Raw genomic sequence first — 16,860 nt, 5'->3', positions numbered from 1 at the left:
CAGATGAGCAACACTGAATTCTGAGAAAAGATGCCCCAGAATGGTTTTTCAAAAGAGAACGTAAGCGTTTCCTAAAAGCGACCTATGAGGCGAGTTCACCGCACATCATTCCAAAATCCCTCTCCTTCCCCCCCTCTTTCTTGAAAAAATTTGCCTGAACTGCACCACCAGAAATCAATTCGCTCATCTCTGGTTACAACCAAAGGAAATTTGCTCCACTGGTCAGAACAAGTCTGGGACCTGCTTTTCCCAGTTGGCAGTCGTATAAAAGGTATGAACATTTGGCACTTAAGTGGTATTCCGTTGTTTGAAGTTATCCTAAGGGGTAACTATTAGACCGGTGGGGGGGGGTCCTACTGCTGGGACCACCGATGATCATGAGAACAGGGGCTCCGTGCCCCCTGAAATTAAAATGGAACGGATGGTCGCACATGCGCGTAGATGTTCCATTATTCCGGAGATAGCTGAGTACAGCGCTCACATGTCTCTGGAATTCCCATGGAAAGAACGGAGTGCCCATACGCATGCCCGACTGGTCTCTCCAAGGGGGATGCAGGGGGGGGGGGGGGGGTAGACAGGGCCCCCGTTCTCATGATTGGTGGGGGTCCTACTGCTGGCACCCCCACCAATCCAATATCCTGTGGATAGGGGAAAACTTGAAACAATCGTAATTCCCCTACAAACTTGAGCAAACACACTGGGGACTGAATGAGGGGGCGGGGCACTGCTAAACTGACCTTCACAACAATGTAACAACCTAAGCCACACCCAGTTTCCAGCTGTAGGAAGATGTGGGGCACAATGGCTGCCTCCTGGGAAAAATAAAAGCAGTTTTTTTCTCCTATTGTCCATTAAATTTTTTATTTTTTTTTACAACCGCTAATTGTTGATATATCACAAAAGGAACTAGATGTTAAAGTAATTTTTTTTTACATTTTTTCTGTCCCTCTAAATTAAATACACGGTGAGGTGACAGTTCTCACTGTACTTTACTGTATTTGGTTCATTTTGTACTTTACTATGTAACTGATAAATGCTAGTCAGGGCCGTTCGCTTAGGTCTTGGAGAAAGGAGCCACTTCTTTCCTTTGTGTCATAGCCCTAACACAGATGTATCCCATCGAGAAAATGCAAAGCTTTCCAAAAAGAAATTAATGCAGTTGTGCAAGAAATGAAGAGGCTTAAGGATAAGGAAAGATTTAGGGCTAAGGTCCAAGATTACGTTGAACATAAGACAAACTCATTCCCATATGTGCTCCTCTAGCGCGCTGGAATATTTGTAGCCCTGCTTTTTCCCCCTCTGTTTATTCCGCTGTTACTACAGAAGAGAAAAAAAAAAAAAAGTCAAATTAAAATCCAGTCTGGGTTTCGGGAGCCGGCCGTTTACACAGATCTGTAACGTGATCGGATCAGCGCGCAGACATGCCGCTTAATCAATATGCTTGTATCACTCAGCCGTGCTGTTAGGCTACGGGGTTTTTTGTTGCAAAGAGGATTAAGGTTTGTAACGGGAATATTTATCATCAGGAGGATTTTATTTTATTTTTTTAAATCCCTTTTCTACTTCTGGCAAAAAACATAACAAGGAAGATAAAAAATAAATAACCCCAGTAACGGAATTTAGAGGCCGATTTTTCATAACAGGGTGGTGAACGCAGGGAAATACGTAGGAGTGCGTGTACGATAACAAAGACAAAGGGGGACATTTACTAAGGATGTTGCGCCAGAATTATGGAGTAAAATGCTCCAAAATAAAAATAGCATTTTGATTTGCACCAGATAGATCAACTTTTTTCTCCAGAATTTTTACCATAAAGAATGCATCACGCCAGAAATTACAAATGTCAAAGTGGGTGGGGCTATCAAATTGACGCATATTACGCCCCATTTATCAGCCTCTTATCGGCAGAAATGGCTCAAATTGTTGCAGACAATTAAAGGGGTTGTCTGGATTCAGAGCTGAACCCAGACATACCCACATTTTCACCCAGGCAGCCCCCCGATATGAGCAGTTCATGCTCCGATGCTCTCCTTTGCCCTGCGATTTGGCATTTTTCGGAGATCCGGTGACGTATCGGGCTCTCCATAGTAACTGCTAGGCAGAGGCTTCCACACAGCAGTGAGCTCTGCTAGAGCAGCGCTAAAGCCAGTTTATTAGTGCTGGTGACATTACCGAATACAGTGCTGGGCGGAAGTCTCCACCCAGCAGTGTGCCAGAGTTAACAAAAAAAGCCCTTGCTATGCGCGATTCAGCGCAGGAGAGCATCCGAGCGTGAAATGCTCATATCAGGAGGGGTAGGCCTGGGTAAAAATGGAGGTATGTCTGGGTTCAGAGCTGACCCAGACAACCCCTTAAAGATGGCTTATGTGGTGGTGTTATGCGTAAAAGGTCTTATTTATGGCATGAAGATGCGGCATTTTGTCAAAAAGTCATTAATAGAAAACCAACAGGCAAGTAATAAGACAGGATGCATTTATTTATATCTAATATAACTGAGCCAAACAACAGGATTTTGTCAGAAAATTGACATTCAACAAAAAAACAAAACAAAAAAAAAGTCCCAAGTCTGGGACAAAAGCCACAAATTACCAGTGGAAATGTCACAATTATGCTTCAAAAGTCACATTTTAAATATGGCGTGCACCTTTTGATATAGGAGGTGAAACAAACCACCACTTTTGATTTGTAAGGTTATAGTAATTTTTTGGGCGCAAATTACACCATTGATAAATGTCCCTCAAAGACTTAGGCCTCTATACACAAAATCCCGGTGACAGGTTCCCTTTAACTTTTCGTTTTTGACAAAAATGTGCAACTTCTGTTTGCAAATTTCTGCCTCTTAGGCCTAGTTCACACGACCGCATGGCTTTTATTGTTTTTTGCGGTCCGTTTTTCACAGATCCGTTGTTCTGTTTTTGAGTTCTGTTAGGTTTCCGTTTTTCCGTTCTGTTTTTCCGTATGCCATGTACAGTATACAGTAATTACATAGAAAAAATTGGGCTGGCCATAACATTTTCAATAGATGGTTCAGAAAAAACGGAACGGGAACGGAAGACATACGGATGCATTTCTGTATGCGTTCCGTTTCTTTTGCGGATCCATTGACTTGAATGGAGCCACGACCCGTGATTTACGGCCAAATATAGGACAAGCTCTATCTTTCAACGGAACGGAAAAACGGAAACGGAATGCATATGGAACACATTCCTTTTTTTTGCGGAACCATTGAAATGAATGGTTCCGTATACGGAACACAAAAAAACAGACCGTACATGCGCACACACAGGGCACACCTGTCCATGAGTACTTGTGTCTGGTACTGCAGCTCAGTTCTAGTAAAAATGAGTTGGGCTGAGCTGCAATACCATACACAACCTGTGGACAGGTGTGGCGCTGTGCAGCCATGTGTTTCTAATTACTGATGATCCCTTTAACATCTGTACTATGGAACAAGGCACTGACTGCCCTAATGAATCAAACTATGATTGCTCCATTGTTTATTCCTAAGGTATTTTTAAAAAAAATGAAAGACGGTCCAAGTCATGGACACACGTCTTGTAACAAGCCCTGCACCTGTGCGTCTGTCACACGACCAGGATAGATTTTGAATAACAGCAAGCAGAGATCTTGAAAACTGTCAAAAATAGATACAGAAAGTATATTGGAAAACTGTATAACTTTTATATACAGGTGCCAGGGAGAGGAATAGTTCTGGTTAAGTCCAAAGCAGAAGTGGTATGCCTTGGATAGCCTGGGGTAGAAATCTGGTAAAGGACGTGACTTTCGCAGAAGCTGGATTTCTAGAAGAGGAGTGTCATGTGACCGGGTTCCTAAAAGGCCAATCTATGCAACTTCAGGATTGTAAGTGTATTACAAATGTTCTCCTACAGGGGTGTTATGTGGGGTATTCCCATCATGGGGGCATATCGCTAGGATGTGTCTCCGTTGTCTGATAGGTGGGACCCGCACCTACACCAATAACTGAACGGGGTAGCTGGCGGAGGGCGCACTGCCTATGCGCAGCCACTCAATTCATTTCTATGGGGCCGCCGGAAATAGCCGACCAAGCGCACGGCTATTTCTGTCGGCCCCATAAACATAAATGGGAGCAGTGGCCGCACAAGCGTGGTGCGCTTTCATTCAGTTGTATGGGGAGAGCGCTTGGCGGTGGCCAGACCCCGGGAAACCTGGGGTCCTCCAGCAACCACTCTCCCTGATCCGTTCTCGGCAAAGGTGGGACCCACACCTATCAGGCAATGGGGGCACATCCTAGCGATATGCCCCCATTGTCTGTGATGGGAATAACCCTTGAAGGAGGGTTGGCAGGACACACTGGGTCCCGGAAAACACTTATATAAAAGGGGTTGTCCAGTTTAGAAAACCCATTGTCATACACCTTATTACGGTATTAATAGCGGGAGCCCTCTGCTCAGAATCCTCATCTTTAGGCCAAAGTGGAGAGCGGTTACTTAGACTCGTTCTCACTCTGGAGGATCTGTCAACCCCCTGATTTGAATGGACACTGTGCAATGCTTTATTCTGCCCTGTGGTGGCGCTGTAGGGACGCTGAACACTTACTGCCAGGTTTCCCCACCGCTGGGGATGCCAGGAGGAGGACACTTTGTGATCTACTGATAGTCAAAAGACCCTTCAAAAAAGTAGGGCCTGTCCAAAAATGTAGGAAAATAAAAAGCCCCCTTTTCATTGTGCACACAAAGAAATCCATCTAATGCGGTGCCAACTGTAAGGGGAACATGAAACCAATATGCACGTGAAGCTTAGAAGATATTTACACGGTGAAATTGGCAATAGGCCTCATGCCCGGATTTAACTGTAATACACAAATCCTTAAGAGAAGCATATTAGATATTAACTGCTATTATTAAATCTTAAGCAGCGCAGGAAAAGAAGAAATCCACCAATCTGTGCAGGAAAATTACTTCACGAGCATGAGCAACGCATAAGCACGTAAGAGGATGCTCACTTAGCTGTGATTTTCTCCAAAAATGCCCAGAAATATCGTTCTAATCCGGCCGGAGCATATTAAAGGAAATATTAAATAAGAGCCGAGGCCCGGCCCTGAACCGGTAAATCTTATTTGCTCACTTGGAATAAAGATTTGGAAAGAATATTAAAAGCAAAAGCTCCGCTGGAAAACAAAACTATGATAATCTTCAGAGCACAGCTGACCTACATAGTGACAACGGCGGCCAATGGAAGCATACCGGCCATGCTGGTGTCACTATATCCGATATGTCACTGGCAAATACTGAGTGCAGGAGGGAAGCACTTGGAAAGTCAATGGTGAAGCCATGCTCGTCTAGGACACAATTGATCAGAGAACGAAGCGAAGGCGCAAAACCCTGCACAAGCTGCGGGCTGGTGCGGCCCCGTTTTTATAACCTGCAAAGAAAGGAACACTCTACATGCAAGATCCTTACGAACCTTTGAATAAAAGCTACTATGCGTTACTGAAAATAGTACAATTATATAATACATGAAAATTTGAATTGTTATAATCTAGGTGTCTATGAAGTTAAAGCGTACCAGTAGTGGGGTCTTGCTGCTACGAGCCCCTATCACAGCCTATGTTCCCTCCAAGCTGCACAGCAGCATGGCTTAGAAGTCATCCCTGGGCAGACTCCCTGAGCACTCTCCTTAAAGGGGTTGTCCAGGTTCAGAGCTGAACCCGGATATAACCCCTTCTTCACCCAGACAGCCCCGTCTGATAAGCATCGGAGCATGAAACGCTGAATCGCGCAGGGCAAGGGCTTTTTCGATCCAGTGATGTACCAGGTCTCTGCTAGGCGCAGTTAAAAAATATAAACCAAAAAGCCCTTGCCCCCCGTGGGATACAGAGGGCTCATATCAGAGGGTCTGTCTGGGTGAAAAAGGGGATACAACCCCTTTAATTTATCTATCGTGTTAATTTACATAGCGCCAACATATTGCACAGTGCTGTACAGAGATTGTGATCACTGCCTCTGTCCCCATTGGGGCTCACAATGTAAATTCCCAATTGAAGGGGTTTTCCGAGTGTTTTATACTGATGACGTACCCTCAGGGTAGGTCGTCAGTATCTGAGTGGTGGAGGCCGTTTGAGGAGGTCACATCGCTCCGGTGAATGCCACTGCCGTGGTCTCCTTGCAGCTTACCCTAGGCCAAGTGAATTGGGCTGAGATGCCATACCAAGCACAACTTTTATGCAATTGACGTCTCTGTGCTTGGCAAGCTGCAAGAAGGCTGCAGTGCTCAGAGGAGATTATCGAGGGTCCGGTTGTCGTACCCCCACCGATAAAATACTGATGACCTATCCTGAGTATATGTCATCAGTATAAAACACCTTTAACATATTAATATGTTTTGGGAATGTGGGAGGCAGCTCAGGATAACGCATGAAAAACATACAAACTCCATGCAGACGTCATCATTGGTCAGCTTAGAACCCAGCAAGGAGGAGGTGGCGGAGCTCTGCTGAGTGCACATTGCATAGTGGCCGTGCTTGGGATTTCAGCTCAGTCCCCTTCACTTAAATGGTACTGAGCTGTGCTTAGGCCATGTGACCGATGAACACGACATCACTGGCCTAGGAAGAGGCCGCAGTGCTCTATCGAGTGCCATGGAATCTTCAGAACCAGACCCCACCTATGAAATATGATGACCCATCCTGAGGACAGGCCATCAATATCAAAATCTCGGACAGGCCCTTTAACAGAGTAGACTTGGGGAACCCCTATTTTTAGAAAAACAAGTCGGTTCCGATCCTCAGGAGATGCAACAATGTAGTTCAAAATTGCTGCAAAACTCTGAAGCAAAGTAAGGTAACTACTAGCTCGTACAAACTTAGGGGTCATTTACGATAAAAAAATACATCTGTATTAGGCATATTTCTGCCGCAGAGTGTGGCGCAAAGGCGTGTTGCGCCACAATCTGCAACTTTTCCCTGTTCACGCTAGGTCTATAACATTCAGCAGGCCCGTCTCATTCATCATATTCTATGCCTGGCTGGGAAGCTGGCTTACATTTAGACCGGCGCTGGATACGCTGAACGCAGGGGCTTATTAAGACCGGTGTCTAAAACGCTGGTCTTCATAAATGACCTACTAGACTATACAGTGTAAAGGAGTGCCATATTTATCACCCCCATCAGCCACTGCGATACATCTGGTGCATTTTCAGAATGTCCAGTCTGCATTTTCACAGAATTAGTAAATGTGCTCTGTATGTCTTTTGTTCACTAGATGTCTGCTTAAAAAGAGAGAAAAAAAATAAATAATATTATTATTAATAACCGGGTAAAGCGTCTTACCTCATCTCGCTGACATGCTTGAAGACTTCCCTCTGACCGCTGAGCAAAGTCTCAAGTTCCTGTTGCGAAGCCTGGAGGTAATATAAATAACATTAATAGTGTTTTCAGAAAGAAGTCCAGGCACCCTACCTGGTTGGTACTTTGCAATGATAGCTCTAGGAAATGCTATAATCTGGAAGACCCTCGTTACCTGCTGGACGTTTCCACCGGTAGCTGTCCTCTTGGTTATCTCTTCGGTAACCGCGTTCACGTATCTGCGTTGCTCGTCCAGGATCATGTCCAGCTGACGGTTCAGCTGCTTAATTTCAAGGTGAATACGGTTCTGACCTTCGAAGACCTGCCTGAGCTCTCGATCATTTACAGACTCAAACATGTCATCCACTAGAGACGGCAAAAAAAGGATAAAAAGTTATGCTAGGTGCACGCTTGTATTCGTTTGCAGGTCTGATAATATTTGATAATCCATCCCAAAACAAGGAAGTCCCTTAAAGCTGAAAGGAGCAAAAGAGACACACGCGTGTCTGCTGCTCTATTCAGTGAGCACATGGCCCTGTTCTCATGATTGGTGGGGGTCCCAGCGGTCAGACGCTTATCCCATATCCTAAAGATCGGGGATAAGCTGTCCTAATTGGACTACCCCTTTAAGACTTTATTGGCCCCTGTTTTTGGACGGCAGGCAGTGCAGGTCCCGTGTTGCGCGCCCGCTGTCGGAAACCAGGGACCCTGAAGAGAAGAGAGAAGCCATTTAGAACTGCTTCTGTCTTCACTTTTGCACTTTACATTGCACTCAATGAGGGACATTTATCAAGACCTGTGTATCCATACGTCTGTCTTGATCTCTCGGTGCTGGCATGAGATGAGCCTAATTAAGAGGCAGACACCTTTTTAATAAATTAGTTGCTGCCGCGTGCCAGAAACTGAAGTCTGCGCCTGGTGTAGACCTCAGCTATAACTTACGCCAGTCTCTGGCAAACGTTATAGTGAATACGGTGGACCGCACAAGCCCCACCCCTTTCCGCTAAGCCCCACCTCTTTACTCGCCAACAAGAAGCTCAAATTATTGGCCAAAGAGGCGTGCGCCATAATTCGCAACTTTTTTTTACCCCACCATGGCGTAAACATTTTAGTAAGTATCCCTCTCAATGAATGCTATGCTGCAGGCAATACTGCTCCCTCTATTGGGGCTGGCGATGATCGTAGTGTTCCCCCAGCATAGCATATCCGCCCCATTTACCTTAGACTATACATACTACGTATCAAAATTATCAAAACAAAATAGGGAACCTATTGTAACACGTTATTTTTAGGGTCAATAGGCAAATTTAGAAAACAAAAGACCTAGGATTGTTGTGAACATTTTCCGCCCAAAAGAAAATATTTTACCAAAAAAGGTATTAATAACAGTCCCCTGCCCCAAATTTTATGTTGGCAGCTTAACAAAAAGTAAACGCCGTTGAAAAACCACCAAATAGTGTCTGGTCACAGAGGCCTGAAACACTTTGGTCATTAAAAGGTTAAGTGGAATTATAGTATCTGAATGCTACAAGCACACAAACCCCCTGGAGCCATATGAAGAGCTAATAAGGGCCGGGGTGTATACGTGCCTGGGTGCTCCTTGAGCTCTGGGTGGTCTTTATTGTATTCATCCTTCCTCTTTTCCAGCTCTTGTTGGAAGTTGTCAAACTCCTCCTGGTACTTGTCCTTCTCCTCTTTGGGGATCTCTCCATCTGGAGCGGGCTGAATGACGACAGGGTTACATTCCCATACTAGAAACCCTGTCTGCGTGCTGACTACAGAAGACTGCGCAGAAACCCTTGACATATAAAAGTGCGCTCGCCTCACGAAGAAATACATCATTCTGGAGCAGACACTAATGCGAGTATTAAAGAGACGTGTTGTGAATTGCTTCAATTCTATCATGATGCAAAAAATACATAATAAAAATTAAGAAAAAACAATTCCATTTAGGATAAACCATTTTGATATTTTTTTTTAGGCCAGGTCCAGACAAGATCCGATTTTCTGCAATAAAAATCCCCAACAAAGTACACAGTACAATGCTAGTGGTTGGGGATTTTTTTAAACCTTGTTCACACAGTGGAAGAGAGGAGGATGTATATAGTGACAGGATTTGTTATAGAACGCTGACACAAATTTCACCCTTGCAATGTAAAGAGATATCTGTGGCAAATCCTCTGGAATATTCTAGAAGGACTTCTAGGTCCTAAGACCAGGGGTCAGCAACCTTCGGCACTCTGGCTGTTGTGAAACTACAATTTCCACTCTAAGAACAATAGAGGAAGTATGCATGCTGGGAGTTGTAGTTTCACAACAGCTGGAGGTTGCCTACTCCTGTCCCAGACTATTCTACACAGACTTAAAGGTTTTTTTCAGCACTAAACAATTGGTGGTAGTGGGCTTAAAAAAAAAAAAAGTATCCCCTGACATTTGTACACTCGTGTCCACTTCCTGCTACTTTCCGAGCCTGGGAAAGCCCGCACAGCTAATCACTGGCTGCAGTGGTGACCGGCTTCAGCAAAAGGCATTTCCTATGTGTTGAGATGGAAGCAGGAAGTACAGAGGAGACTCCGGCAGTGCCAGGGATTGGGGAGATGCTTATGGATTTTTATGTCTACCCCATAGTCTGACACTATCCAATCAGTGATGCCAGTGTCATACCGTGCAGGGACACATGCCCAACTAGTAAGACCCAGCTAGACCTTTATTGCAGACTGATGGCAATTCATTAAAGCCCATCTGTCAGCAGGTTTGTACCTATGACACTGGCTGACCTGTTACATGTGCACTTGGCAGCTGAAGGCATCTGTGTTGGTCCCATGTTCATATATGTGTCCGTATTGCTGAGAAATATGATGTTTTAATATATGCAAATGAGCCTCTAGGAGCAACGGGGGCGTTACCGTTACACCTAGAGGTTCTGCTCTCTCTGCAACTTAATCAAAGCTGCCACTGAACGTGAGGCAGAGTCTTGAGACGCACCATGTATGACACCCACGATGGTCTCAGCAGTGGTTAGCAGTCAGCCAGTCCTCCTGAGACTGATCATCATATGCACTCAGTGCACCCTTATTAGCAACTTACTGTTTCCTTTCCTGGCTCGGTCAGTTGGAAAGTGAGAAACGACAGCACATCGTGGTCATCTGTAAGAAAACACAAGAGGAGGAGGTTCAATGTGAACAACGAGCTATAAGAGGTGTGTGTGTGTGTGTGTGTGTGTGTGTGTGTGTGTGTGTGTGTGTGTGTGTGTGTGTGTGTGTGTGTGTGTGTGTGTGTGTGCATATACACACACACACACACTAACGAGTCCCTGCTACCTACAGAAGGGAGACACTGACATCTGTGATGTCAATGTTGCACCAACTGTTGAACTGCACCAACATTTAACTCTGTTTTAGCGTCCCTAACACCATCATGAGATACACACTGTAGAGAGATATATAATTTTAGACCCTCTTTTGGCTGAGAAGCAAACACAGTGACGCAAACTTTATTAAGCTGATTTTTTTTTCAGGATTTTCCGCGATTGTTATACTGATGACCAATCCTGATGATAGGTTATCAGTATCTGATTGCGATACCAAGCACAGCCACTATACAATGGACTGCGCTGTGCTTGGTGAACAGGGAGAAAGCAGCAGTGCTCACAGGAGGAAAGGAAAGCACCACTGCCTTCTCAAACAGCTGATCAGCGGGGGTCCCGGGTGTAGGACCCCCACCGATCAGATACTGATGACCTATCCAGATAGGAAATCCTGGAAAACCCTTTAAAAAAAAGGGACATTACAGTTTCTACACAGATTTACAATGAAAAGTTATACAATTTTCAGAATTCCGTGTGGGTGCAATGCGCCAGGTGAACGCATTGCACCCACACTGAATCCGGACCCATTCACTTCAATGGGGCTGTTCAGATGAGCGGTGATTTTCACGCATCACTTGTGTGTTGCGTGAAAATTGCAGCATGTTCTATATCCTGTGTTTTTCATGCAACGCAGGCCCCATAGAAATGAATGGGTCTGCGTGAAAATCGCAAGCATCCGCAAGCAAGTGCGGATGCAGTACGATTTTCACGCATGGTTGCTAGAAGATGATTTAAGTAAATTGATAAAAGTCAAACAAAGTTATAAAAAGGAAAATAGCATTCTTAATACAGAATGCTTACTAAAATGTGGCTTTAGGGGTTAAAAAAATAAAATAAAAAATTAACTCACCTCATCCTGCTGTTCATGTTTTTTTTTAACCCCTAAAGCCACATTTTAGTAGATTTCTGTACTAAGAATGCTATTTTCCTTTACAAACCATGTTATAAGGGAAAATGATAAAATGTATAGAACACCTCACCCAAACCCGAACTTCAGTAAAGAAGTCCAGGTTTCGGATGTGGGTACCAGTCAGTTTTTTATGACACGCGTGCAAAACGCATTGCACCCGTGCGATAAAAACCGAACATCGGAACGCAATCGCAGTCAAAACTGACTGCAATTGTGTACCTACTCACACGATTTTCCCAGATCGTAGACGCAACGCATCTGGACACGCTTGTCTGGGAGTAGAATATTGATGACCTACCTGTGGAATTAGTCATCAATATCGGATAGTGGGACTTTAACTACAGGCACTAATACCGATCAGTTGTTTGAAGAGGCAGCAATGAGCACCGCAGCATTTTCCTAGGCTAGTCATGGCTAACCTCCGGCGCTCCAGCTGTGGTGAAACTACGACTCCCAGAATGCTCTATTCATTTCTACAGAGTTCTGAGAACAGCCAAGCAAGTGTGCATTTTGGGAAATGTAGTTTTACCACATCTGGAGTGCAGAGGTTAGCCATCACAGTCCTAGGCCCTGAAGAGGCAGCAGTAAGCACCGCTGCCCCTTCCTAGGCTAGTGATGTCACGTTCATCAGTCATATGGCAGCCTATGGGCCTGAGCTGCAATTCCAAGCACAGCCACTATACAAAGTACGGCGCTGTGCTCAGTCAGCTGTGAGGAGGCCACAGGTAATCGGTAGCAATGCCAGCAGCTTGAAAAAAGGTCATCAATATTGGACTCCTGAAAGACCCCTTATATTCCTCACGGATTGGATGATGCTTGCAGTAGGTGATGGGCCCCTTCAACATTGTTTTTTTAATTTATTTTTTACATAGGGTTGTTAGATGTACAATCAAGAGAAATGGGGTGTCCACTAGATTAATGGAGCGGTGGTACACATTCGTAACCACCGCTCTACTCAGTTTTATGGGACTGCCATGAACAGTGCTATTTCCATCAGTCCCTCAGACTGAACAGAACGGTGGTCACGCGTACACACTACCACTGCATTCACACCCGGGACCCTCCTTCACGTGTAGGCCGGGGTGCCAGCAACCATACATTTATCACCTGCCTGGTTGACAGGTGATAAATGATGTTAATGAGAAAACCCCTATAACTATAGGGCCCGTGTGTAGCTGCACCAGTTGTCTGACCCTCATTAGGACTCTCCAATGCAGGGATGAGCAACCACCGGCACTCCAGCAGGTCTGAAACTACAACTCCCAGAATTCTCCTTTTACCCCTATGAGAGTTACAATAAGAGCCAAGTACATGTGCATGCTGGGAGCTGTAGCTTAACATCAGCTGGAGTGCCAAAGGTGGATGACCCCTACTCTAATGGATATTCATAAAGAACAGGCCTGACCGCCATGACAGCTGCTCTTGCACACTCTTCTGTAACTGTCAGAATTCAGAGAATTGTGTCTAACCTGCGAGGCCTCCAGTGGCTGCAGATACTCCAAAGAAGCCTTGCTGGGGCAATATCATATTATCCACTTTGGCGCAGAACTCGTAGTCCTCCTTGTCAGGGGTGAAGCCGCTGTTAATCATCACCTACGAGAACAATACAGAAGAGAGCATTCTAGGAAACGATAAAACTGAGCAAATTCCCCGCCAGTCCCTGACACGGGGGCACCGAGGAGCTCACCGTCAGCGTCTTCTTGTAGTAGGTTATCCGGGCCCGCACTGGGTACGGCTTGTTACGGAAATCTCTCAGACACGAGGCCAGCGCTTGTGTCGTACCGTCACTGGGAAGAGGAGAAACAGAGCAGAACTGAAGTTAACCGAGTTTCTCCAAGAAACTATTACATTCTACAAATGTCTAATATTCTGTGCAGATTCTTCACCATTTTCAAGATCTCTGTTTGCTATCGGTGAACGGAAACACTCCTGGGCAATAAAAAAAGAAATGAGCTGTTGAAAACAGCTGATCATTTGTTACAATGTATCAGTGCTAGCAAACTGCTGTGTTAGGGATTGTTCACTGCATCCTCTTGACAGAATGCAATTAAGTTTAATGGGGTCAATCACGTACTCGTCAGGGTTTTTGGTATCCATGACGGCAGAGTACTATCCCTGCAGTATAAAATAGCATAAAAACCCTGACAAACTAGAAAAGTTAGAACAGTGCCTTAAAGGGGTTACCCCACTAAAATGACCACCAAACCTCAGGACAGGTGATGTTGGATCGCTGGGGGTCTAACTGGTGGGACCCCCAGCGATCCTGGGAACAGAGGTTCTCCTCTAGGAATGGAGCAGTAGTGCGCATGTCAGTCCACCGCTCCGCTCACTTTTTATGGGACTGAGGGAGAGTTTCATGGAAGTGACTGGAGCGGTGGACTGACATGCTCACTACCACAACACTCAGAGGAGACCCTCCGTTCACAGGACCGCTGTCTCAGAGGTCGGACACCAAGTATTTTGACATTTATTACCTATCCTATAAATAAGTGATGAATACTGTACATGGGAAAACCCCTCTCCATCCAGAGTCTCGCACACGCGACCCCTCTCCATCCAGAGTCTCGCACACGCGACCCCTCTCCATCCAGAGTCTCGCACACGCGACCCCTCTCCATCCAGAGTCTCGCACACGCGACCCCTCTCCATCCAGAGTCTCGCACACGCGACCCCTCTCCATCCAGAGTCTCGCACACGCGACCCCTCTCCATCCAGAGTCTCGCACACGCGACCCCTCTCCATCCAGAGTCTCGCACACGCGACCCCTCTCCATCCAGAGTCTCGCACACGCGACCCCTCTCCATCCAGAGTCTCGCACACGCGACCCCTCTCCATCCAGAGTCTCGCACACGCGACCCCTCTCCATCCAGAGTCTCGCACACGCGACCCCTCTCCATCCAGAGTCTCGCACACGCGACCCCTCTCCATCCAGAGTCTCGCACACGCGACCCCTCTCCATCCAGAGTCTCGCACACGCGACCCCTCTCCATCCAGAGTCTCGCACACGCGACCCCTCTCCATCCAGAGTCTCGCACACGCGACCCCTCTCCATCCAGAGTCTCGCACACGCGACCCCTCTCCATCCAGAGTCTCGCACACGCGACCCCTCTCCATCCAGAGTCTCGCACACGCGACCCCTCTCCATCCAGAGTCTCGCACACGCGACCCCTCTCTGCACAGCTCAGCACATTTTCAGTGTTTTATTTTAAATTTCCAATTCATTTGTAGTCATTAAAAGTTTTAAAAGGTTCAGAAATTATTCAGGAATACATGTTCCCGCGGTAAAACACGCACTTACTTTTGATGGTCGTATGCAAGCTTGCCATTATTGCCGACAACCAAAATCGCTGGATTATTTTTCTTAAAGGGAAAAGAGACAACAATTAAATCCAGTCCACAGTGAATTAGTGTTTGTCACAGGAGTTCAGTTAAGGTAAAACAGGCAAGTCTGTTGGCAAGCTTGCTGAACATTTCCATCAACAACCAGCAGAATAGTGAGTACAGCTCTGGAGTATAATACAGGATGTAACTCAGGATCAGTACAGGATAAGTAATGTCATGTATGTACACCAGGGATGTCAAACTCGTGGCCCTCCAGCTGTTGCAAAACTACAACTCCCATCATGCCTGGCCATACTACAGCTATCAGGGAATGATGGGAGTTGTAGTTTTGCAACATCTGGAGGGCCATGAGTTTGACATCCATGATGTACACAGTGACTCCACCAGCAGAATAGTGATTGCAGCTCTGAAGTAGGGGTGGGCGATATGGCCTAAAATCTATATTGCGATATAATTTTAAGCATGTGCGATATATATCGCGATATATTGTTTTCTATATTTGGGGTTTTTTACACTTTTTATTTAATAACCATTAGCCCCCTTAAAGGGGTTGTCCGGGATTAGGGACCATTGTTTAATAGCATTGCACATACACACACTTTACATACACCCATGTCCTACCTTTTCAGCATGTTTCTAAGTACCCTTTTTACCAAAAACCTTTATGGCAGGAAGTAACTGATTTCTTTCAGTCAGTGACGTACCGGGTCCCTTGCAGAGGAGGAAAGCCCCCTCTTCCGCTGCTCCGGGAGCCCGGTGACGTCACTGACAGCCTAATTAATCATTCAAAAGTCTAGGAGGGGCAGTAACTCTCCTGGCCAAGATTGCGCTAAGCTCCGCCCCTCCAGTCCGGTGACGTCAAAGTGAAATAAAGTGCCTCCGCTAAAATGCTCCACTCCTTTCTGCCCCCATTGTCCCATATATAACAAATGCGCCCCCCCCTCCCCCCCATGCGTCCGCTCCTTGTGGTGCAGATATTGATGGCAGCGGCTCAGGAACGGAGCCGCTGCCATCAGCAGAGAGCGTTAGCTGTAACTGTAACAGCTAACACTCTGTAACAGGTGCGCGGCATCCAGATCCATGTGGTTGAGAAGGAGGGAGCTCCCTCTCTCTACCATCGCGCCCCTGCTGCTGCGATTGCAGCGGCCGATCGTTGCCATGGCAACCGGACGCCTAACAAAGGCGTCCTGGTTGCTATGGACCTAAGGCTAATCAGACCCTGAGGTCTGATTAGCCTTAGTCAGGGCTCCAGATGGCGACCAAAATGCCACCAATGAAGAAAACTGACCTGTAATACAAATACAGGAGGCGGGTGCCAGAATCAAATAGCCGGCACACGACCTCTGTGACAGGGAGCTGCGATCAGCGGCAGTTGAGTTAACCCTTCAGGTGCGGTACCTGAGGGGTTAACTGTCGCTGATCGCAGCTCCCTGTCACTAAGGTTGGGTGTCGCCTCCACTGAGAATGCATTAGGGCCAGACGGCTGCGTTCAGGGCCGCTTGTGAGCCCCTTCAAACGGAGCTCACGAGCGGACACCTGAACGCAGGTGTGAAAGGAGCCTAACTAAGACAATCGGTCAAAAAATAAAAAACGGTGGCTCTCAGACTATGGACACACAAACAATATTTTTTTGTTTCAAAGCTGCTATAATTGTGTAAAGCTCTCAGTCATGTTTAGGGATCTATATGTGAGCGTGGCCCTTATAGTGTGACGCTGTCAGCGATGTTTATGGATAGATGTGGGAGCGTGGCCCTTATAGTGTGACGCTGTCAGCGATGTTTATGGATAGATGTGTGAGCGTGGCCCTTATAGTGGGACACTGTCAGCGATGTTTATGGATAGATGTGGGAGCGTGGCCCTTATAGTGTGACGCTGTCAGCGATGTTTATGGATAGATGTGGGAGCGTGGCCCTTATA

At 46.1% G+C, this 16,860-nt stretch overlaps 1 protein-coding gene across 1 annotated transcript in view; it reads right to left on the bottom strand.

Moving 5' to 3' along the window:
* Window positions 1–16,860, bottom strand: part of LMAN1 (lectin, mannose binding 1) — a 34,166-nt gene that overhangs the window by 4,081 nt on the left and 13,225 nt on the right. The window contains exons 4-10 of the mRNA XM_044276342.1: window positions 14,900–14,961; window positions 13,289–13,388; window positions 13,071–13,194; window positions 10,412–10,470; window positions 8,914–9,046; window positions 7,500–7,690; window positions 7,310–7,380 (exon numbers count right to left, since the gene is read on the bottom strand). Of these exons, the coding sequence (XP_044132277.1) occupies window positions 7,310–7,380; window positions 7,500–7,690; window positions 8,914–9,046; window positions 10,412–10,470; window positions 13,071–13,194; window positions 13,289–13,388; window positions 14,900–14,961 (740 nt within the window). The remainder of the gene's footprint in view (window positions 1–7,309; window positions 7,381–7,499; window positions 7,691–8,913; window positions 9,047–10,411; window positions 10,471–13,070; window positions 13,195–13,288; window positions 13,389–14,899; window positions 14,962–16,860) is intronic.

This window comes from Bufo gargarizans, chromosome 1, assembly GCF_014858855.1.
Source record: "Bufo gargarizans isolate SCDJY-AF-19 chromosome 1, ASM1485885v1, whole genome shotgun sequence".
Classification (NCBI taxonomy): domain Eukaryota; kingdom Metazoa; phylum Chordata; class Amphibia; order Anura; family Bufonidae; genus Bufo; species Bufo gargarizans.
Note: the sequence above shows the minus strand (reverse complement) of the source record. Positions and strands in the feature narration are given on the sequence as shown.